This window comes from Liolophura sinensis, chromosome 13 (genome assembly GCF_032854445.1).
Source record: "Liolophura sinensis isolate JHLJ2023 chromosome 13, CUHK_Ljap_v2, whole genome shotgun sequence".
Taxonomy (NCBI): Eukaryota; Metazoa; Mollusca; class Polyplacophora; order Chitonida; family Chitonidae; genus Liolophura; species Liolophura sinensis.
In genome coordinates this window covers 27,395,915-27,421,083 of record NC_088307.1, presented here as the reverse complement: position 1 = coordinate 27,421,083, position 25,169 = coordinate 27,395,915, and the positions used below count along the sequence as shown (strand labels likewise).

The 25,169-nt window shown below is 39.4% G+C and overlaps 1 protein-coding gene across 1 annotated transcript in view; it reads left to right on the top strand.

Moving 5' to 3' along the window:
* The first annotated feature begins 447 nt into the window (after positions 1-447).
* LOC135481081 (laminin subunit gamma-1-like) overlaps positions 448-25,169 on the top strand; it is a 64,933-nt gene continuing 40,211 nt past the window's right edge. The window contains exons 1-3 of the mRNA XM_064761013.1: positions 448-873; positions 18,509-18,810; positions 23,370-23,500. Of these exons, the coding sequence (XP_064617083.1) occupies positions 492-873; positions 18,509-18,810; positions 23,370-23,500 (815 nt within the window). The 5' untranslated portion in view covers positions 448-491. The remainder of the gene's footprint in view (positions 874-18,508; positions 18,811-23,369; positions 23,501-25,169) is intronic.

Sequence of the window (25,169 nt, the reverse complement as noted above, 5' to 3'; positions counted from 1 at the left end):
AGAAAATAAAACAATATCTCTCGCAGTATATTCGATTAATATTTTGAACTGCACGCTGGGCAAAATGAGGAAGTTTGCTTAAGAGGGGTGCAAATATCATTAACACACGAGTTCACACGGGGCGGGTATATACTGTAGGGTGAGAGAAGAATGCCGTACCCGTTTAAATGGTCTTACTGCACTTGAACAGTTTATAGCGTATGTGTAAGTCGTAGATATCGTTTCGGACCGTCCAGCTGTAGCCGATACGTTATGTTGCCTACAAGCCCCCTGCCCTCCCCCACCCAACCTCTGTACGAACTGGGCCGGCGAGCTCTAAGTATGTGGGGTCAACTTCCTAAAGTTTTGTAAAGTTCAAGTGCTATCCCAGGATGCATCAGTCTGTAAGTTGATCCAGGCTAGTTGCGGATAGCATGGCGGCGGTGCGAGCTGCTGGTGAGACGAGAGGGGTGTGCAGGAAAATCGTGCCCAGGCTCCCTAAACCGGGCACGATGAGGGTTGCAAGTGTCATCTTATTGCTCCTAGGATGTCTGGTCAATTTCTCTGACGGACAATCCGGACGTTTCAGCTGCTACGACGAGCAGCGAAGGGCAAGACGTTGCATGCCGTCGTTCGAAAACGCTGCTTTTCGTTTGCCCGTCGACGCGACCAACACGTGTGGAATTAGTAAAGTGACAGAATATTGTCTTCAGACTGGAGTGACCGGGGCCACGAAGTCATGCCAGTACTGCGACGCCAGGGTGCCCAATCTGGCCCACCCTGCAGAGCATATGACGGATTTCAACACCCATTTAAACTGGACTTGGTGGCAGAGTGAAACAATGTTAGAGGGAGTCCAGTATCCGAACACAGTCAACTTAACACTACATCTGAGTAAGTATACCTTCTTTGTATGTGTGTCATATAGAACTGTTAAACGTCCCCACCCACCTCACTCCCTGAGACGTGGGGAACAGGGCTACGCCTTCGTGCGTCGAGAATTAACTCCATACATGTATATTCACCCTTTATTTTTTTGGTTAGTTGCACTTGCAATTCGGATATGTCGAGATTTCTTTTTCTTCCACACAAATCCAAGGAGATTACCACTGGTTCATTCAGGGAAATAATCGGATTTTCTGTGGAGTTTGCACTGCGATAAAATCCGTTTGGTCCGCTCTTATCTCTTTGACCAACTCCTATACCCACTTAACACTATCCCCCACCCCCTCACCACACTTCACATGCAGGCACACTTGACAGTCCTGTCTCTAGTAAATCGCTGGTCCACCAAACAAGAGCCCTGCCAGTCCTCTGTGGTCCGCATATGTTGTGGTCTGAAGTTGTTCGGGTGCTTTCAGCTCTGTTGAATGAGTCTTTGTTAACAGCAGACAGTGTAAGCCTGAGGGAAGCAAGTTAGATTAACCCATCCCTGATAAGAAAAGGAAAAAAAAAAAAATAAACAAATTCAAGAGTGTATTAGTCTGAAAACTCTTGGTTTTCTTAATTAATGTAGAGAACTGCTCACTGTGACTTACTCAGTACTTTGGCTAGTGTACTAAATTAATAAACAGGTATGCTGTTCATGAAAGGGTGGGTGTTGTGAAATAAGCTAATGTTAAGATGTGTTTATTTTGAGGTCAATATGTAGTGTAAATTTGTAAAATATAGCTTCAGTTAATTGACAAATATGAGACGATGTGTTGATCAGTTTAACACCGATTTTTAATGGCAAAATCAAGTTATGATTCTATTTATTTTCCTTCATGCCAAATGTCTACATTGTGTTTCGTAAACATTTTGCAATAAGTTCATGTTTTATATTGTTAAAAGGTCTTTGTTTTCAAAGTAACACATTTGCTATTCAAGTAGATTATGTACACAAAATTAGGAGTAGGGTGTTTACAGCTGTGTATCTGTGTGCAACAAATCAACTGTCATGTTATGAAATGTTGATAAAATATTAAAGTGTTGTACAAACATTGTGTGTGTGTGTGTGTGTGTGTGTGTGTATATATATATATATATATATATATATATAACTAGGTTCATTAAAGTTTGTTATTTCAATACTCAGTGTCTAAAAATGCCCTAAACAATGGACAAAATTTATACACTTCACTTCCAAAAGTTTGTCACAGACTTTTTTGTTTTAATTTGACAAAATTGTTTCAGTGAACAACTCTTTAAGTAGAATCAAGTGATAATGTGTATATATCACTAACATTTTAATTCCTGCCCTGGGGATCAATTTGATGCGCTGCTTTCCATTATTTTAGCTGAAATTTGTAGTACAATAACTTACCCAGAATTTACATTGTCAAGCAATATTTTGATCTTGTTAAATAACAGTCATAAGGTGTTGTGAAATTTTGACTTAAGTCTAAGATCGCTTTGTGATCCCACGGCCAGATATTTTGTTTTTCTTTCAAACTCTCTCAAGAATGGGATTACAAATTAGCTAGGAAACGTGGTAAAGCTTAGATTCGTTTGAATTTGAACAAACTTAGGCATTCTTTTGAGCATAGTTTTAAACTTGCTCTCTATTAATTTTAGGCCTATATGCATGGCTACACACACATACACTAATGCCTGCATGCTCAGAACATGTGAATTAATTGACATTAGAAGTGACTTTAATTAGAGGAAATGTGACCAGCTGATAAGTACATAGGAACCCCTCAGCGAGAACAGTGTCACCTCTCCGGGTATCTGAGCTTGTCAGCAGTGGTAGTGAATATGTAACTGGTCTGGCATAAGGACTGCTGGAATAGAACACTCAAAAAATTAATGTATTAATTTTAACAGAATGTCTGTTGTCTGAGTGATGCCAGAGCCAGAAAGTACTCTGTTATTATAACAGAATATTCTGTCATATTCAACACAATATTATTATGTTAGTCTAATAGATTCTTTGTACTGAATTAATAGAATATGTGTGTTATAGTTAACAGAGCAATCTGCCGAAATAACAGAATACATTCTAGCATGACTCAGACAACAGCAACAAATTAATTTTTTGAGTGAAGGGTTGGAAACACAAGAGTGCCGTCATGTTGTTGAGCCAGAGGAAACCTTCATTGTCCCTAGAACCTTCATTGTCCCGAGAACCTTCCCTGAAACCTTCATCTTCCCTAGAACCTTCATTGTCCCTAGAACCTTCCTGGAACCTTCATTGTCCCTAGAACCTTCATTGTCCCGAGAACCTTCCCTGAAACCTTCATCTTCCCTAGAACCTTCATTGTCCCTAGAACCTTCCTGGAACCTTCATTGTCCCTAGAACCTTCATTGTCCCTAGAACCTTCCCTGGAAGCTTCATTGTCCCTAGAACCTTCATTGTCCCTAGAACCTTCCCTGGAAGCTTCATTGTCCCTAGAACCTTAATTCAGTAGATACATGTACCACATTTCAGTTCACAGGGATTCACGTCAGTTTTACAAACTCATTCCGTTCGTAAACTTGAGTGTTAAGGTCAAGTTTCACGCCAAAAACAGAATAGTTTCAGTAAGAAAAATTCAGTGTTAACTAGAGAAATAACTTTACTCCCCAGTTTGATTGCTGATAACTGAATGTTGAAAGAGCATGATTAGCAATGTTTGATCTATACTTTTGAAGAAAACCACTCTAGTCTGAATTCTTCGAAATGCGGCATGTGGGCATTCTACTTTACGTCGTTGAAAACGGGAAGCTAGCCCCCTGTAGACCACTTCAAAAGTCCAAATGATGTTTTGGGTTATCTCCCTTAGAACCCCATTACCATGCGCACATGCTTCATTTCGCACCGAAAGTTGTAGGTTAAACGAATAGACCGGATTCGTGCAGTCATGCTATGTTCATATGGTAGGGAGGTTCATCTATCCACCATGGATAGATGCTTTGAAGCTTTCAGTTTGAAAAGGTTATGATAATCAGTGCACCTCTCAGGCAGTGTTCTGCGTGAAAGTGACTACTTATACATGCGTGAAAGTGACTATGTATACATGCGTGAAAGTGACTACTTCTACATGCGTGAAAGTGACTACTTATACATGCGTGAAAGTGACTACTTATACATGCGGGGCAGTAGGGTGTAATTATCCTAAAGGGAGAATGAATTCAGTTTTTATGTAAGTTTCTCTCAATGATATTACAAGAAGCAAGAAGGACAAATATGTATGGTAGACTATGGCTGAAAAGAAGAACTTACAAGCTAAAACTGCTGTGTGGTTTGTAACAAGAAATGAGCACAAAATACCAGTACAGTAAATGATACACAAAGTTTGCCAGGATATCGGGAGTGTCAGAGTGGGAGTTGAACCTTTGTTTTTACAATATGTCTTTATGTGAAATGTGACGCCTAATCCATCCACAACTGTCATTGGTTGTTTCAGGGGGCTGTCATTATATCCAAGCTCCCATAGTTAAACCTCTCCCATCCCAGTTATATATTTGCTACTAACTTTTTAGGGCTGAAACAATTTGTCTATACTGTGAAGTGTTCAGTGATTGTTTTAAGTAACATCAACTTTCTAAAACTGTCCAGATTAAACTTGTGACCTTATATATGAGGGTGTTCGTAGCATGTACAAGATTGAATCAGAGAGAATAGAGATGTTATTTTTTCAAAATATGTTGGTGTTATACATGTTGTTAAGTTTTAATACATTTCAGATTGTAAATTTGTGAATCCATGACTGTTTGTCTATTGTTTGACCTTCTGTGTCAACCCCAAACTATGGTGTGACTGCATGTCCTCTGTGAATATCCCTCCTCAAGAGTTGTGTTGTTTAGTCATTCATATTTGACTGTTTGGCGGTGTGTATTTACTGAGACAAACCCAGACATGGAAAATTGTGTGTAGTATACATATATGTGTGTATGCATATGCTTATTATAGTACATACGTGTACCTGCTGGTACTAGTGGCTGAGCTATGGGCACAAATCATTCGTCAGAATGGGGCGGCCATTAAACCAATATATATATGCATATATATATTATATATATGTATATATATATATGTATATATGTATATATATATATATATATATATATATATGTGTGTGTTGTGTGTGTAGATATCAGATATGTATAGGTAATGCAAATAATACAGCATAAAGTTTAGCTTGGTTGTAAAACATATTTTAACCCAATACAGACTCCAATTGATCGGTAATTGTTTTTTTAACAAAATCTGATTCAAAATTCAATTTTTGAGTTTCGGTGTGTAAAATTTGGACTTGTATATATCCCTGGTTCATTGTGTGATCATTGTTAAATCTTAATAGCTTATATACAAAACTGGTACAAAATGGCCTAGCACTTCCCCCTGGCTGTGAGCTCCACATTTGTCTAATCCAAGACAACGTGACATCACACTGTTTGGAGTAAATCTCGACCAGAGACATTGAAAAATTGCAACTAACATCACCAACATGTGTTTTACTTGATTCTGCATAAGCCATGGTCCTTAGTTGGGTGTGTGTGTGCTTGTGTGTTGCTACTTTTTAAGCATACATGTAGTATGGACAGTCAAAATAAAACACCAACTGGGGTAAATCGTGAGGCCAGATTATATGAGATCAGCAAGCCAACTTGTGGATGGTCTTGAGTTTCTTCTGGGGTCTTCCCTCTTTCTCCCCACCATAATCCTGGCTGTGTTTGTATAAGTGAAGACATCAATCAAAATTAATTAATAAAATAACTTGATTCTCAAAACAAGTGTACGTTAGCTGTACTTTTGCTAATCTGGCAATCTTCAAGTAAGCTTTATAAAAAAGTGTAGAAACATATGCCTAAAAATATTGAAATAAACGCCTTGTAAATTAACGTGTGTATTCCAGTGGTTGACCTGGCATTGCCGTTGTGTATGGTAGGTTTATTTGCACACAGTGAAGCCTTTGTGGTTGACACAGTGTATAGGTAAGGAAGGAAATGCCTGGCTGTTGGTTTCCTTGGTGAACCCCTGGGTCAAGTGGTTCCCAAGTTTTCTGAGGTTGGTATTTTGAACCGCATGAAAGCTGTGGTTTGTAGGGGGACATGCACATACTGTAGGCCTGTGTGTGCTCTACCATCAATCATCAAGCTGGCCCGCTACAATTAAATGGCTATTACGGATCTTTAATGGAGCATTATGACATTATTATTCAGTATAATAACAGATCATTCTATACATGTGTGTGTGATTTGGTAATTAGAGCACAGTAATTGATGAAGTGGTATATATAGCCGTAGGTCTGCATAGCAATGTAGCTTAGGGTGTGCTTGTCTAGACAAATCAAAGTTAAATTGACAAAAATCAGTCTATACTACATGTAATCTAATCTAATTTTTCATGTTATTTTAGAGTAGCCCAAATAATTCACTGATTACAAAATATCAGCTTCATCTGTGCACATTTTACTGTTCAAAATCAGTAATAAATGCCCTAAAATTACAGGTTGTATTAAGTTTTTTGAGCTTCAGGGGCCAGTTTTACAATAAGTCCAAAGGCAATGATTATAGGCAACTGTCTCAGCTGACTAGAAAATATGTCTAACCGCTACAAAAAGAAACCATTGCCTACATCGACTAAAGCTTTTTGTCTTAGATGTTGAAAGATACCCCAAAACTTTAGTCACATCCAGAGTGGCTGGGATGAAAGAAATTCAGCTCCAAAAGTCTGACTCTGAAATCAAACTGTGTACATGTCTCACTTAAATGATGATGTTTTTGCTTTCATGTACTGTATTTCATTTAAAATTTTGTCACAAGCCTCCCTAGTGGAGGGGGGTTAGCAAGCTAATGTGGCGCAATGACCCAGGAACCTCTCGCGGATGATCTCATTGTGGGCTTTCTCTTTGGTTGTACGTCGGAAGGTCAGTGAGCAACTTGCGGAAAGTCGTTGGTTCCCCCCAGGTTCTGTCTAGTTCCTTCCTACCATAATGCTGGCCACCGTGGTGTAGGTGAAATATTCTTGAGTGCAGCATCAAGCACCAATCAAATAAATAAATAAATGATTATGTCTCCATCTACTTTGCGTTGTTAAAAATGGTTCTTGTTGCTGTCTTGCTTGGTGCTCAGCACTAAGGGGTTAGAGCAAGGATACAAAACTGGATGGCCTGGTGTCAGTATATTGTGGCTAGGTGGGTGTCATGTCTGGTGTCTTCAACATGATACTTCAGTGGCGGCAGCTCCTTGGCGGCATGGACTCACCCAGCCACAAGAAGACACAGTATATGTGCGCACACCAAATGGCAACCTCGTCGTCATATGACTGGAAAATTGTTAAGTACGACGTAAAACACCAAGAATTCATTCATTCATTCTACTTTGCATTGTCCAGTCCTTAGCCTGTTACACTAATGTAAGTAAACAGTATTAGGATGAAGGAGAAGAAATGAGTCGATACATTTGTGAAATATACCACTATTTTTCCTGGTTTTTCCTGTAAATGTTTTATCCACCTCAATACCCTTGTATTGAACTAAAAGAAGACCTCTCTATTCTGATTAAGTCATCACACAATCAGTACCTTGCCCAAGATGGTGTCCTTGTGCCGGGCAGTTTGGTTTTCTGCACCTATAATACATGAAAACTTTTTCTGGAACACGGAGCGGCGCAACATTCTGATAAACAAATGTAACTGTAACAGACTTCCTGTCCAATATACATCTGTTTAATATCCAAGTTTCTATGCTGTGTTTTATACATACACTGTGGTAATATCCAAGTTTCCATGCCGTATTATATACGTGCACTGTGGTAATATCCAAGTTTCCGTGCCGTATTATATATGTGCACTGTGGTAATATCCCAGTTTCCATGCCTTGTTATATTCGTGCACTGTGGTAATATCCAAGTTTCCGTGCCGTATTATATACGTGCACTGTGGTAATATCCCAGTTCCTGTGTCGTATTGTATACGTGTACTGTGGTAATATCCAAGTTTTCATGCTGTATGATATACGTGCACTGTGGTAATATCCAAGTTTCCATGCCTTGTTATATACATGCGCTGTGGTAATATCCCAGTTTCCATGCCATGTTATATAGGTGCACTGTGGTAATATCCAAGTTTCCGTGTCATATTATATACATGTACTGTGGTAATATCCCAGTTTCCATGCCGTATTACATAACTGCACTGTGGTAATACCCAAGTTTTCATGCCGTGTTATATACATGCACTGTGGTAATACCCCAGTTTCCATGCCATGTTGTATAGGTGCACTGTGGTAATATCCAAGTTTCCATGCTGTATTATATATATGCACTGTGGTAATACCCAAGTTTCCATGCTGTATTGTATACGTGCACTTTTGTAATATCCAAGTTCCCATGCCATGTTGTATACATGCACTGTGGTAATATCCAAGTTTCTGTGCCGTATTATATATGTGCACTGTGGTAATATCCAAGTTTCCCTGCCGTATTATATACATTCACTGTGGTAATATCCCAGTTTCCATGCTGTATTATATCATGCATTGTGGTAATATCCCAGTTTCCATGCCCCATTATAGACGTGCATTGTGGTAATATCCCAGTTTCCGTGCCGTATTATATACGTGCACTGTGGGTAATATATAGGTTTCCCTGCCGTATTATATATGTGCACTGTGGTAATATCCCAGTTTCCATGCCGTATTATATACGTGTACTGTGGTAATATCCCAGTTTCCATGCCATATTATATATGTGCACTGTGGTAATATCCCAGTTTCCATGCCGTATTATATACGTGTACTGTGGTAATATCCCCAGTTTCCATGCTGTATTATATATGTGCACTGTGGTAATATCCCAGTTTCTGTGCTGTATTATATACGTGCACTGTGGTAATACCCAAGTTTCCGTGCCGTGTTATATACGTGCACTGTGGTAATATATAGGTTTTCCGTGCGTATTATATATGTGCAACTGTGGTAATATTCCCAGTTTCCATGCCGTAATTATATACGTGTACTGTGGTAATACCCCAGTTTCTGTGCCGTATTATATACGTGCACTGTGGGTAATACCCAAGTTTCCGTGCCGTGTTATATACGTGCACTGTGGTAATATATAGGTTTCCGTGCCGTATTATATTATGTGCACTGTGGTAATATCCCAGTTTCCATGCTGTATTATATACGTGCACTGTGGTAATATATAGGTTTCCCTGCTGTATTATATATGTGCACTGTGGTAATATCCCAGTTTCCATGCCGTATTATATACGTGTACTGTGGTAATATATAGGTTTCCATGGCGTATTGTATACGTGCACTGTGGTAATACCCAAGTTTCCATGCTGTATTATATATGTGCACTGTGGTAATATCCAAGTTTCTGTGCTGTATTATATACGTGCACTGTGGTAATACCCAAGTTTCCGTGCCGTATTATATACGTGCACTGTGATAATATATAGGTTTCCCTGCTGTATTATATATGTACACTGTGGTAATACCCAAGTTTCCGTGCTGTATTATATACGATGCACTGTGGTAATATATAGGTTTCCATGGCGTATTGTATACGTGCACTGTGGTAATACCCAAGTTTCCATGCTGTATTATATATGTGCACTGTGGTAATATCCAAGTTTCTGTGCTGTATTATATACGTGCACTGTGGTAATATCCCAGTTTCCATTGGGCGTATTGTATATGTGCACTGTGGTAATACCCAAGTTTCCATGCTGTATTATATATGTGTACTGTGGTAATACCCAAGTTTCTGTGCCGTATTATATACGTGTACTGTGGTAATACCCAAGTTTCCATGCTGTATTATATATGTGCACTGTGGTAATATCCCAGTTTCCATGCCGTATTATATACGTGTACTGTGGTAATACCCAAGTTTCCATGCTGTATTTATATATGTGCACTGTGGTAATACCCAAGTTTCCATGCTGTATTATATATGTGCACTGTGGTAATACCCTAGTTTTCATGCTGTGTTATATACGTGCACTGTTGTAATATCCCAGTTTCTGTGCTGTATTGTATACGTGCACTGTGGTAATATCCCAGTTTCCATGGCGTATTGTATACGTGCACTGTGGTAATATCCCAGTTTCCTTGTTGTATTATATACGTGCACTGTGGTAATATCCCAGTTTCCGTGCTGTATTACATACGTGCACTGTGGTATATAGTCACATGACACCTGTCACTTCACTATCAGACTTGTGAACTTTAGCTCACCTCCTGCAGACCTTTCTTTTGCACCTAGCTCGGGGACATGTACCTCATATCGCATTCCTGGCTTTGTTTACCTGGTGGTTATCAGGTAATAACGAGGTAATCTGATTTTAGCGTCGGCAACATGATCTTTTTTGTGTGACCCAGTGATGCGGAAGAGCGTGGCGCAGAACATTAAACACGATGACGTGACAGAAGCGTTTTGTCAGAGTGGTAATAATGGGTTCGCTTTGTTGTGAGGATGTGTGTAGACACTCAGTCTAACCCCCCAAACCTTTTAAGGGTCTGTAAGATTTCATAGTTACCAATCTTCAGGAGGAGATGGGGTACCACGTACACACCAATACTTGGAGTATATTTATGTTAATATATTCTCTAGGTGACACCAATGTTAATTTGTGTTTTGTGAGTGAGCCGACATTAATAAATCCAAAAAGACAGTAGATGTAAAAATTTGACTGTGTTTTGGGCACTAGCCAGCTTGAGCAGATTAAGCACTGGCCCACTGCAACTGTCCCACCCTTGTCTAGTGAGGCTGTGTCTTGTGTAAAGCAGCTGTTGGCTGGAGCTTTTAGTCAGGTTCTTTGTTAGGTACATGTATCTGAGAAAGGGTTGTGTATGATTGTGGGTGCTGAGTTTTCCTTGGCTAATAAAATAAAACTCAAATTCTTGAGTGGGGCATTTAACAGGAGAGATTCTAGAGGAACATTACTTGGTGTCAATAAATATAACCGTCTGATCATGTTGTCTCCACCTAGACGATTTGTAGGAAGTGGAAGAAAAGGATAATATATTTTTCATGAGGGATAGATTAGACATGTGTCATCAGTGTCGATTCACTGCAGAAGTGAAATTTAGCCACCTGTTCAACGTGCTTTGTTTGCTAACGAACATTTGCGGTAGGTGATGATTCTTACGTATAAGGTTTACATAAACACCACTTGGATTATGTTGCCTACGCGTATTGTAATCCGTAGTAGTGAATGACATCTACATGTGGATTATTTGGCAGGTGTGTATATAGCAGGCCTAGCTATACTTCACTCTGCTGAAACCCTGTGTTACTGATAATGTAACGCAGGAGTTAGTGATAAAAACAAGATTCACCTGATGATGATATAATAAAGGTGCCAAAATATCAAGTCAAAATGGAGTTTTGTTTTATGGTGTTACTCAGCTCATTCTGTTGGTCAGACTACTGAATGTTCTGATATGGAGAACAAGTATAAAAGAACAACATGCAAGGAAACCTTCTCAAATTTGTACATCATTGTATAACGATGCGAGTTACTGTCTCATGTATTCAGAACAGGGACCAGTACTCCCCAGTATTGATGTTATTTCTTCCATGTTTTTGAAAGTATCCCTCATTGTGTTGCTGAACAGGTCTGTCAAACAGCGCTGTCCCCCCATTTCCCCTGACACCCCAAAACTCCCCACAGAGCGAATTAATTGTTACCATGCGGTGTCATTTACATACCAGCTCATATGGCTTACTGACTTGTGAAAGGAGTCCAGTTTGCTGAGGACTGGCCATTTCTATAGGAAGTGTCATCATTAGTCATGGTTCAGTTCCTGACCCTGGAAGTCCATACAGGGGACTGATGGAGGGAGGGGAGCGGGGGGGGGGGGGGGGAGACAGGGCTGGCTATAATGTGACCTGTAACTCACACTGCATTGCTATAGCACTGCCACATACCCTCTGGCCTCTTGTCTTCTCCTTCAAACTTAGATTTTACAGCCAGTTTTCACCATTTTTAAGAGTACATATATATGATGTCAGTGGAGGTCATATGATGTAATATATATATAAATGTGTGTTTGTTCAGGGTGTATAATATGTCTCTATATTGTCTGTATGTCCCTGTGTGGTATCTTTTATAGTACATGTATATCACAGGGCCTCAGTTATGCTGTCAGTCTGTAGTGTGTTTGAAGCAGGATGTTAAAAGTGAAAAACAGAGCAACTGTCAATTTTTGCTGTCAGTTTTGATGCACCTATTGTGAGTCAAATTTGTATAAAATACAGTCCAAGGTTAAATTTGGAAAGCACCTGTGAAAGGGACCTCCTGTTGTTTTGTCGATTTGAGGCTTAAAGCTGGTTCATTGTGTAAAGATGAGATGAGGCAGACACGGGGACATGTATGTGCAAACCTGTTCTCCATGTCTATCCTCTCTGTCTGACTCTTACCATGTTATTAAGGCCAATAATAGTTGTGTTTTTATACACGGAGACTTGCCATAGACATGTTAAAATGTGCCTAGGTACATATACATGTCAGTCTGTGTACACTGTACAACATGGTATGTGTATATGGGACAGATATACAGACAGGAGTTTCAGATCTGTGCAGAAAGCTTGCTTCTTCCACTTTGTGCCATATTTTCAGGGTGTTTATTTAAGGATATTCTGAAGGTATTATTCCTTTTTGACTGATGAAATTATACTTTTTATGAAGCCCTGATATTGGCCAATCCAACCAATGTAGTTTTATCTCTGAAATCTGGTGATGAACATGCATACATTGGACTGAAAGTTGCACTTTCCTGTACGAGAAGGTTGAGGAATTTGGACATACTGAATAGGGTATGTGATTGACCTAAAGTTTTGGCCATGACAAAGTTACACATGTAGTTTCCCTGACCCTGTGACCTCTGTGAATCTTATTGAAGGTGTTTTCATATTTCTTGGGCAGTTAGGAGGATATCCTTCTGGAAAAATTTAAATTTTAGCTCCAAAAGCAATGTACATGTAAGTTATAAAATTTATTTGCATTCGAAAAATGCACCTTTTGAAGTCAAAATTTGAGGTCATTCACCATATATATTCTGTTGATGGCTCTGCTGGAAGTCCACTAGTCTTTGGGTGCATACATGACGCCGTAGGCGAAAATCCAACTCTCCACGTCAAGAGATTTGTTAGGTACATGCGATTGGTCTGCAATGGTGGTTTACACCAAAGCTCTGACTAGATTCTTTACTTGAATGCATTTGCTGTGAGATCATGTCCAGTTTGCGCTGTCTTCCTCTCTGGTCGAACATGGGAAGGTTCTCCAGCAACCTAGCGGATCGTCATGGGTTCCCCCCGAGCTCTGCCCGCTTTCTTCTAACATAATACTGGCTGTTGGTCACATAATCGACATATTCTTGACCAATCAGCAATCAGATAAATAAGTAAATCCTTTGGACCTTGCATGAACTTCAGCGTACATCTGACGCTGAAACTGTCTGACCATACGCCTGGTGCAACATCCTTGGCCAGACGTATACAGTATACAGATACATGATACCCTGGTAAATGCTCTTGGCATAGGGATGTGAAAGCTTAATTTTTGTAAGATGAACCTCTTATCCTACATGTATACTCCTGTACAGTTTAAAACAAACAAACAAACATTTGAGAGAAGTAATACATGTATATGCAGTAATTTACAATGTAGGTATTTTCTTGCTAAATTCTGCTCGGATTTACAACATGCGACTGACATACATTGCATGATGTCCACACGTGTTTTTCCCCAAAAAACGAATTTCCTTATTTATACAAAAATTAGTTTATTGCAAAAATTATTTTGGTGAACAGTTTTTAGAAAATGGGGTACTGTTATTTATGTTAGGAATAAATACATACTGTGTGGGTTAAGTACCACTTCAGTGCACTGTAGGGAGAGCTTAAAAACTTAAGTTTTTCTCCATACTACGCTCTACGTTAAAATGTTTCCAATTGTGAGCGGATCACAAAATCCGTAAATATGTCCTGTTACAATCTTGAGAGTTTAGATAAGGAACTTTCAGTAGCTATATATGGAGGTGTGTTGAGAGAAATGCATCACAACCTGGACTTCAGGAGAATTAAAACTCCCCTTGTTCATCAGTTTTAAATTTTGTGTTTAGTAAAGTCCGGTACCCTCTGGGATCTGGCCGTTATGGCCTGCTACATTATACATGTACTGTACATCTTCAACATTTTCCACCAATAAAGCAGTTTTAATGAGTGGAATTATGGATACATTTATTATGAAAATGACACTAAAATGATTAGTTTGTGTCGCTAAAGATTCAAGCTTCATAAAACTGAGCAAGTTATTTTTCTGCAACTTATAGTTCTCTCAGAATGTTTCAAAATGTTGGTGCAGAAGTGTTTGAAAATATTGAAGAATGAGGGTATACATGCAGATCAAGCCGTCTACAGACTATTGGTAGATGGTGGGTGGTTAGGGTTAATGGAGTATGATTCATGCAGTTCCATGTACATGTACATTATGTAGCTATAGCTCTGCTCTCAGTGTACTGAACTCAGCATGTTAAAGGGGCTCTTGTCAAGTAGCAGGCAGTTTTTCCACAGGCGCATTTTTGTGGTTTCACCCCCATTCATGTGTGAAAAGAGCTGCACACCAACGCGTCTGGCCTTTCCAACCTGTATGCATTGAGTCTTGTCTGTGGTTTTCATGCCTCCTATACTTGAGCAGGGAATTGAGGATCTGGTGGGGGATTTCTCTTAGTCTGTTATTTACTCACTTCTAATCCTTTTATTTATATCTATGGGGCCTCTGTGGGTTGGTGGTTTAGCGTGCAAGTGTAGAACAATGATCATGACTCAGTAGTCTCCCACCAGCATGCTTACCGTGAGTTCAAATCCAGCTCATTCTGACTTCCTTGGCGGTTGTACGCAAGACAGTCTGCTTGGAACCACCATGGCGTTGGTTTGCCCTGGGTTTCTATCTGGTTTCTCTCCACTCGATTCTAAAAAAGAAACTTGATAAACATTTGTATCTCTGCGAAACCAGTTATAGAAGAATAACATGGTGAATATTAGACAACAGACTAAGGCTTGATATATATTGACCAATTTCTGCTGTTGTGACCCACACCAGTGTGAGGTGAACTTTTTGGGACTCACTAACAGTATGGTATAAATTATAGACCTAAAGTATCTCCCATGACTGAGGTGCACGTTTTGTTTGATTATGAGAGTTTAAGCCCTGGGATCATGAAGCAATATTAGACCTAAGTCAAAATTTCAAATGATTTTAAGATTGTTGATTCTTACATTACACCTGTGTTCACTATATCATTGGTCTGTAGCCCTTACAAGACCATTTTTCTTATAAGGTTAAAATTTTGTCTGACAACATAAATTCTGGGTGAGGTATTGTACAAGAAATTTCAGCTGAAAGAACGAAAATGTGTATAAAGCAAAAGGGCTGGTGCTATGTGTGCACATTAATTACAGAAAATTACCAAATTCACAATTTCAGTTCTTTATACATTGAGCTGCATGAAGATTTGCATTCATGTGTCTCCCACAAACCAACCGTTTGGTAGCCTTGTTCAGAACCTGAGCTTTTGATATAGTTTGGTTGCTTTTCTTTGTAAAATTTCTGCCTTTCCGTTGGACCATTTGATAGTCAAATGAGAGCACGAAGTAGTGCAGCATTCACTTGTACAGGGAACATCTACTGCACATCTGTACATGTACATCTGTGTTAACTATGTCGTTGGTCTGTAGTCTTTACAAGACCATTTTAACTCCGCTGGGAAACTATTTGGGACTGGCAGCACGATCATATTTCACCATGGATAAATCTGATACTGCTAATCTGAAATGTAGGTTGAAATTTAACAGCTGTGAATTAAAATACCTTCGTCTCTGACAACAGATTTCATATTGCTAATATTCTGTGGACTTGATACACCTGTCTGCAGTCATCATCGCCTGGATCAGAGTGTGTTTTCATTAAGAATTAGAGACAATACATGCAGGTTTAGAACTGGTGTAATGTACCAAGGGTGTGGAAATAAGGGCGATTTTGATGTAGTGCTATGTATGTATTTCGTCGCAGGATTCTATAGATTTCAAAATTTCAAAATAAACATCAAGAGCATCATTAAAGCTTTGTTAGGGTGTAAGATATCCTGTTTTCCAAAACAGCACCTTTCTTTAAATCTTTTAATTGCATTGTTTTTGAGGGTTTTTTTTGTCTCAAAATATTAATTTAAAAAAAAAAAATCTTTTTCGTGGGCAAAAATTATTACCAGATTTCCCACCAACAAAGGATGGCATGGCTTTATACATGTGCACGACCGACAGATTTGTCGAAACTTACATGTTGTTTCTTGTCAAAAATTCTCTGCACAATCAGCCATCATTAGGTCAGATTGTATGTTTGAAACCTGATCCACTTTGTTGCAACTCCCTAAGTCTGCAGTGACAGCAACTTTGTGTAAACATAGCGGTTTCTCACATGTAAGCCTTGCCATTTCTTACATGTGTTTGCCTGTCTCACATACAATGACCTGTTACTCACATGTAAACTTGCCTGTTTCTTACATGAAAACGTGACGGTTTCTCATATGTAGACTGACTCGTTTCTCACATATAAATTTGCCTGTTTCTGACGTAAACTTGCCCATTTTTCACATGTACATGTAGGCCTACAAATGTAACTTTGCGACTATTGTACAGTTAAGACAAGTCCAAAATTGTCTGGTTTGCCTTACCATTATATCTGATGGCATTAAAATTTGGTCATGATATGATCTTTTTAGTTCAGTATAATTTATGCCAAACCCTGAGTATTGGCATTAGCGTTCAGCAACAGAGAAAGCAATGTTAACATAAATGATTTGGGTGGTTTATTATAAAGTGCTGCAGATATTGAGTTAAGGTTTTGCAAATATGTGGAGCACACAATAACACTGTGTCCTAGAATGTGGTCATAGAATGTCTGCCTTGAAATCTGGAGACCTGAGTTCAAACCTGGGTCATACCAAAGGCTTCAGAATGGTACTTATTGCTGCCTCCCTTGGGGGGTGCTCAATGCTGAAAGGTTAGAGCAAGGAAACATGACTGGTTGGCCCGGTGTCAGTATAATGTGCATGACTGGGTAGGCTGTCATGTCTGGTGTCTCCGCAGGGTTCACACAGGTTCTTGAAAAGCTTGAGAGTACTTGAATTTGACCATTTTTATGTGGACGTCCTTAAAAGTACTTGATTTGTTTGTGTCACATGCAGAAAGTTATTCTGTGGTAAAAATCTATGAATCAACTGGCAACGGGCATGCACCTAAGGCGGCCGCCAGTGGTATGTACGGGGTCGTACTTTTGTGCCACTGCAGATTTCTTTTCTCCACCAGAGGGCGCTAAGATCGCGATTTTTTGATTTGGCTGTAAGAACTTACGCTGTAGTCATTAAGAGTGATTTGGTGCATGAAAAAAAAGCATTAGAGATGCCAGGCAACTGTCGTTTCAGCAATGAATGGCTGCGGTTCTCAGATTTCAAGAACTGGCTTGTGAGCGACGCCAGCAGTGTCAATCGGGTGTACTGCCGATTGGGTCTCAAAAGTATAAATGTCTCCAGTAGGGGCAAGTCCACCCTGGAGTCCACCTTTAAGCTGCACTTTTTATTCTGACGGACAGTGGAAAATTTATAAGAATCAATGAAGGGTTGTCTGATTATCAGTGATGTCTGCACGGACTGAAGGTTGAATACAAGGCTGCGTACCGGTCGAATGACATGGCATGGCTGTACCACGCTTACGAAAGGACCTAAAAAAGTATTCAAGCTGCACCTGTTGTCGTAGTTTGTACGCGAAAGCGGAGATTGTGACTGTTGTTTGAGGTACTTGAATTTGTATTTTAAGTACTTGAATTTTTTTGGCCTTCAGGTGTGCGATTCAGTAGCACTTTGTAGCACTTTTGCAGCATGGACTTGCCCTACCACAAGAAGACACAGTACATTGTATTTGAAAACAAATCTAATGTCTCCTCGTTATCGTATGACTCCTCGTTGTCGTATGACTCCTCGTTGTCATATGACTCCTTGTTGCCATATGACTCCGCATTGTCATATGACTCCATGTTATATGACTCCATGTTATGACTCCATGTTGTCATATGACTATGCCTTGTCATATGACTCTGCATTGCCATATGACTGTGTTGTCATATGACTCAGCATTGTCATATGACTCAGCATTGTCATATGACTCGGCATTGTCATATGACTCTGCGTTGTCAAGACTGAAAAATTGCGTATTGCATATTGTGTATTAGAATTGATGTTAAAGTAAATGTTAGGAGGTGGTGTCTGTAAAAGTACTGTATGTACTGAAGGAAGGTTTTACATCCATGTAAAGCACAGTGACACCAGGGGGCTGTTCCATTGTTGATGCATTGTGTGCTTATTAATTACCATAGATTACAGAATTCCTGACTTCAGGGCTTTATGTATTGAGCTGAAGTTTTACATTTGTGTGTCTCCTACAGGTGAGCTTTCTGCTAACCTTTCTGCAGTGTCTAAGATTTATGGTTCTGGGATTAGCATTTTTGTTCTACGTTAAAGATGAAGTAATTTTTCTTTTTTATATTTTCTTCCAGAAAAAGCCTATGATATCACATATGTAAGGATTCGCTTCCACTCGAGCCGTCCTGAGAGTTTTGCCATCTACAAGAAAACAAGGGAAGACAGTGGGTGGGAGCCTTTCCAGTTCTATAGTGCTTCCTGTGAATCTACCTTCAGCATGGGAACGGACCAGGTTATTCGCCGTGGTAACGAAGCGCGGGCGATATGTACCGATGATTACAGTGACATCTCCCCATTGACGGGAGGGACGGTGGCCTTCAGTACCTTAGTGGGACGACCCAGTGCTTATGACTTCGACAACAGCCCAGAACTTCAGGTATGTAGTTAGTGTTAAAGTGTGATGAAGTCTATGTAATGTAAAGCCTGGGGCAAAATTGTTCATTTATTTTCTTATAAGGTTTGCTGCACTATGAAGAGCATGTAAAGCATGATAGATTTTGGTGGTGTTTTGGAAGAAAAACCTGTGACTGATGTGACAACATTCTGAAACCTTTGTATAAAAAATCATCTCTGAAGAATGTTCTAGAATCTTTCTAACAAGTTTTAGTGGATTTTTAGACGCTCAAAATATTTTGAAACAAATCGAAACATAGGGTCTCAAAAACCCTCGTTACAAAATAATTGTTTTTGTTGAAATTCTTGGTGAAGAAAATGTTCATGCACTGTTCTCTGTTACATTTTATTTGAAACGCACTAATTTAGACTTTATGTAGACTTTAATCATCGGGTACTTTGACAGCAGGATGCAGCCGCTTGTCTTCCAGGCGTATGGTTGTCTGTGTGTTCTGACTGGGGACAGGAAGTTGATCAATTCTTGTTTAAATAACAATATACAAAGAAAAACACAGACTATTATTGCCCATATTGCTGTTAAGAATTGTCTGGCTTCCTACTGATCCTCATATTTTTTGACTTGACAATAGAACTTGCAGGAAGGATGCTGAAGGTGCGAAGACCTTACATACACATGTAGATATCATTGTGGGGGTCAGACGAGATACTTGTTAACTTTTAGTTTTGACCCAAAAATCCTGTATGTCTCCCAAAGCTTTGCAATTAATGAGACACGTTCAGAAGCATGCAAAACTATAAAATGATATTTTGATGCGAGTGCATAAGTCATTCTGATAACAAATCATTCAAATTTTAAAAAAAAATATTCTTAAGTGACCCTACATTGATAATTTTGAGGAATCCAGCAGAATTACTTAGAGAAAGTAATTTAAAGAAGTGTCACTTAGAGAAATAACTTCATGCAGGTAAAATACAATACCTGTTAACTGTTTTCTTAAGTGACAGAAATATTTAAATATACACTGAAAGTGTGAGTGAGTGAGTGAGTGCTTGGGGTTTAATGTCGTACTCACCACTTCTTCAGTCATGGGACGACGAAGGAATCCTTAAGGTGGATTTCCACTGCTCTTTTATCTAGTGATGCTTCACTGAGACGACTTACCGAAGGCAAGTAATCCACCCCGCCTGAGCCATGATACTGATGCGGATCAACCAGTCGTTGCAATATCCCCTTGCTGAATAATGCCAAGCGAGGAAGCTACAACTTGCTCTTTTAAAGTGTTAGGTGTGATTTGAGTCAGGATTGATCCTGGATCTACCGCTTTCGAAGCGGATGCTCTACCAGCTGTGCTATCTGGGCCAGTGACACTGAAAGTAAAAACAGTAATGATCTTGTTACGGTAAATTAGACAAGAGATATGTACTAATGTTGAAGACTTTAATGTGACATCAATATTGAACATCACCTCCCCCTCCTCACACACACAGAAATTAAACTTACCTCTCCATCCCAAACACGCAAGCTTCACCTGTACAGGTGGTACTGCTAGACCCCCCCCCCCAGGTAACTGGCTCCCTGTTTAATTAAAAGGGGATGATTGGGACTGCAAGATTTGGTTGATTAAAAAAGGTACTATGAAATAAAGAGTATGCTTTGAAGGAAAATTAAGACAGATATGCCAAAAAGAATATCTCGCTTTTGAGGCATATTTTATGTTTCTTTTTAATCCCTGTATTTTATGCATATTTTCTGTCGGTTGTCGGAAATATTCACAAAGGACATTGTCTTTGAACATACTGGGAAAGTAGCAGCAGCTTGGCTCCCCCAGTTTGGGCTCTGCTCTTAGCAAAGCTGTTTTGATGCCTGTCTTCCTTGACGTCACCACAGCAGGCTACATGTCCTTAATGTCCAGATTGGTAGTTTTACACCCTAAGCAGAAAGATGAGAAGCTTTTTTTGGTACTTTCGTATGTTGGGCCTGTCATACACTCAGTATAAAAACCAAACCTTTCATGTAACCTTTAATAGTTCAGGTGTGGCAGTTATTTGCTAAAACTGTGTTATTAAACTTTGGTGTAACGCTAAATTATAGACTTGCCATTTTAACGGACACATTTTAACTGTCACATTTTTGAAAATATTCCAAGTAAGTCCAAAGTTCAAATTGACAATAAAACCATGTAGCAAACACGAGGTGGAGTAAATCCTGCATAGCGCGGTGCAGTGACCCAAGAGCCTCTCATCAGTGCAGTCAGTGTGAGTTCAAACCTATCTCATGCTGGCCTCCTCTCTGACCATATGTGGGATGGTCTGTCGGCAACCTTTAGATTTTTGTGTATCTCCACTGGACTCTTCTTGGTTCCTTCCATAGCACATTCAGCTATGGCGTTGTCCTTGTAACAGCCAGTTAGCTTTCAGCTATGAGGTCACAGGCTCAATTCCAGCTTTTGCAGATTTAGCGATGATTTTCAGTCAGGGAATATGTCTGATATCTGGCCAAAGAAAAGTCCCTCCTAGCCTTTCTTATTAGCAGAATGATTGAGAACAGTACAATTAAGGATATCAGAATAAAATTTGTTCTACAATGTACATGTATATTGCTCAAAAGATGGCTGAGTCTGTCATTGGTCTACATGTACATGTATATATCAATAAGTTGTTTAACAGGCCTAGAGGGCCGCTGAGTGGCTGAGTTATCATGCCAGCGCCGCAATGATCCAGAAGCCTCCCACCAATGTAGGTGCTGTGAATTCCAAGTCCAGCTCATGCTGGCTTCCTTTCCGGCCATACACAAAAAGGTTTATGAGCAACCTGCAGATTTTCGTGGGTCCGTCAGCAACCTGCGGATAGTCGTGGGTTTCCCCCGGACTTATACCGTGGTATAAGTGAAATATTCTGGAGTACGGCGTAAAACACCAGTCAAATAAATAAATATATATTCTTGTTTTCTCTGTATTTGTCTACACTGCTTGTATGTAAATTAGGATTTTCTTTGTTATTCTTCACTTACTCAATAAGTATGGTAGAATATACATCCAAACGTCGCAAGAAAAAACTGAGAAGTTGTTATTCATAAAGGAACTTTGTGATGTCATATATGAACAAACCAAACAAAATGTGTAAATGAAGTATATTTGTAGTGGACAAATGCCTGATGATAGTAGAGAAATAATTGAATCGTAAAACAGTGAAAAAAAGTTGTCACCAAGCATTAATTATTCAGGTGGATAAGATGTCTAGCTGATGACATTGTAAAACCTGTTCCTGCTCCACAATGATGTCCAGGTACTTTTCTACATATACTGTGTACCTGTATATATACGCCATGAATATTCATGAGTGTGCAATGACATACAAAGTGGTCTACTAAACACCTGGATATACATATATTAGCAGCCTTGGACCACTTTGGTGGCCTAATGATTTGAGAGCCCGCCTAGACGTTGGCATACCTGGGATCAAACCTGGGTCAGGTCACACCAGAGGTTTTGAAAAAAGGTACTTGTTCCGGCACTCCACACTGAGGGGTTGGTGCAAGGAAACAGTACTGGTTTGCCCATTGTCACTATAATATGAGTGGGTGGGTTGTTATCTCTTGTGTCATCGGTATGATACTTCAGTGCCGGCAGCGATTTGGTAGCATGGACTTAGACTGCCACAAAAAGACACAGCTAGTATGTATGTGTGCACACACCTAATTGTCGCCATTGTATACACTGGTCAAATAACTAAAAGTTGTTAAGTAAAACCCCAAGTACATGTGTAGATACATGTCCCTACATCATCTGTTATTCTCAGTTGCCACTGGCTGATCAGATGGGTTAAAATGTTGACATACAGTATGATACACTTGTCAGAGCTGCAGGCCATGCCCATAAAAGGTATATTCAAACCCAGCAAAACTGAACTAACTTTTGGTTGACGTCATTTTTAAAAATTTCACAACCAGGGTTTAAATCCCCATATTTCCTTCTCAGCATTCTGATAACTTAAAGTACACAATTGGCAGTGGTGAGCTAGTGGCATACGGCACCATATACTCACCAACCACAACCATAACTTGTATACTATAGGCAGAAGTCTAGAGGAGTGATTGTGGAATGCTAGAAGCCTACTACAAGTGTGGTAGTGGTGAACTAGTGGCATACGGCACCATATACTCACCAACCACAACCATAACTTGTATACTATAGGCAGAAGGCTAGGGGAGTGATTGTGGAATGCTAGAAGCCTACTACAAGTGTGCTAGTGGTGAGCTAGTGGCATACAGCACCATATACTCACCAACCACAACCATAACTTGTATACTACAGGCAGAAGTCTAGGGGAGTGATTGTGGAATGCTGGAAGCCTACTACAAGTGAGCTAGTGGTGAACTAGTGGCATACAGCACCATATACTCACCAATCACAACCATAACTTGTATACTATAGGCAGAAGGCTAGGGGAGTGATTGTGGAATGCTAGAAACCTAGCTACCAAGTCTAAGTTTATATTGTGTTGAAACTGTTACCAGAGAAAACGTTAAATGAACAACGTGTATGTTTCCTGGCTTACCATTCCCCTGTTCATGTCTTCCAGGAATGGGTAACGGCCTCAAAGATCATGATAGTGCTGACTCGACTCAACACATTTGGAGACGAAGTGTTCGAGGACCCACAGGTGCTGAAATCCTACTTCTATGCCATCTCAGATTTGGCTGTCGGCGCCAGGTAATGTCAAAGCACAGGTGTGCAGTTCAGTTGCCCTTTCATGTGGCATATTTTATAGCTCTTAACAACCCCTGTATTTTATGCATATTTTCCATCAGTGTATGCAGAAATAACTTGATTCGGTGGGGAGAAAGTTTAGATCATTTACCACATGTTTAAGTTACGGTAAATTCAGCTGCTGATTTTGAGGTTTGACATCACGGCATGGTTAAGCAAAGGAAATTCTTCAACCTTTTCAAATGTTTGCAAGGTGTATATGGAAACATATTTTGAAGACATTATTATGTGTAGACTGATTAACTTATATTTTTTGTGAAGCCCTGAAATTGGCAATTCCACCAATTCATTGTAGTTTTGCCTCCAAAATCAAATTAAAAATGTGTATAAATTTAACTAAAAGTTGCTCTTTCATATGCGAAAAGGTTGTGTGAGACATTGGACAGTCTGGAATATTAACCATGGTTTTTCCAATTCGCTGAACAATCCGCTGAACTGGGACATTTTCAGAGGCTCATACAGGTTCTAAAATATTAATATTGAAACTTGTATCTTTGCACTAAGATATACCAACCCCAAAACACCTTTCTTGTATCTAAAATCAATGAAACTCTGTGGTAATGAGGCAAAATGGGTATAAAGTTTGCTTGGACAAAATTTTACATTATTTATGGTAATTGAAGGTCAGTTTGAGGAGTAAGTTACATATAAGACCTGTATGAATACCAGCATGTACTTAACCATGCAGTGAAGATAAAAGGTTCAACCAGGAAATCTGTGAACAATACGTGACCTTTTGACCTAATTATTAAGACTAGTACTTGAAAATGCTATTACCAGCATGTGGGCCTTGTGAAGCTGGTGGTATTACCCGTAATAAGGATTTGGAAATGTTCTGGAGAAAAGCCTGTACCATATGGATCATGTTAATGGTGTAACACTTGTATGAATATCCATGTTAATAAGTGAGGTGATTATAGACCCACTGGCTCTGTTGTGTTCGGCAGAGTCTGTCAAAAACGAAATCAGTCACCTGTTTAAAACAAATGACATCACTAGACCAAAGGTATACATAACATAAGTAAAATATCTCGTGTGAAATTTATAAAAGTAACTCTTTTTATTTTGATAATGTTGCATAACTGAGGTATCACAGTTCAAAGTAAGCAAAACATTGCGGAGAGGAAAAAATCCTTACCAATTTTTATAGATCAGTATAGAATGAGTTGTTTCTGTCCAGGGACAAAGCAGTTTCCGCTAAGGTTGCCCAAACCCTGTTTTACGTCTTAACCATATTTGCCTGAGGTACAAGTGATGCGACATCATGTTCCTGGTTGCTTTAAGATGGCCTTGTGTAAATTCCAGATTGAAACTTAATTCATAGAGTTACCAATTAATAGAGAATAAAGATAACTCTAAGAAATTCAAGGCTGTCATTGTGGTACCCTAATTCCTCAACCTTTTCAAACATGAGCAACTTTCAGTGCAATTTATGCACATTTTTAAGTTGATTGTGGGGACAAAACTACATTGTCTGGATTGGCCAGTTTCAGGGCTTCATAAAAAGCACAGTCTTATTAGTGTATATGCAGAATAAAGCTGTAAGACTATGCCTGATTAAACTCCGTGCAAACGTCTGAAACGGTTGAAAGATTACAAGAGATCTATATTT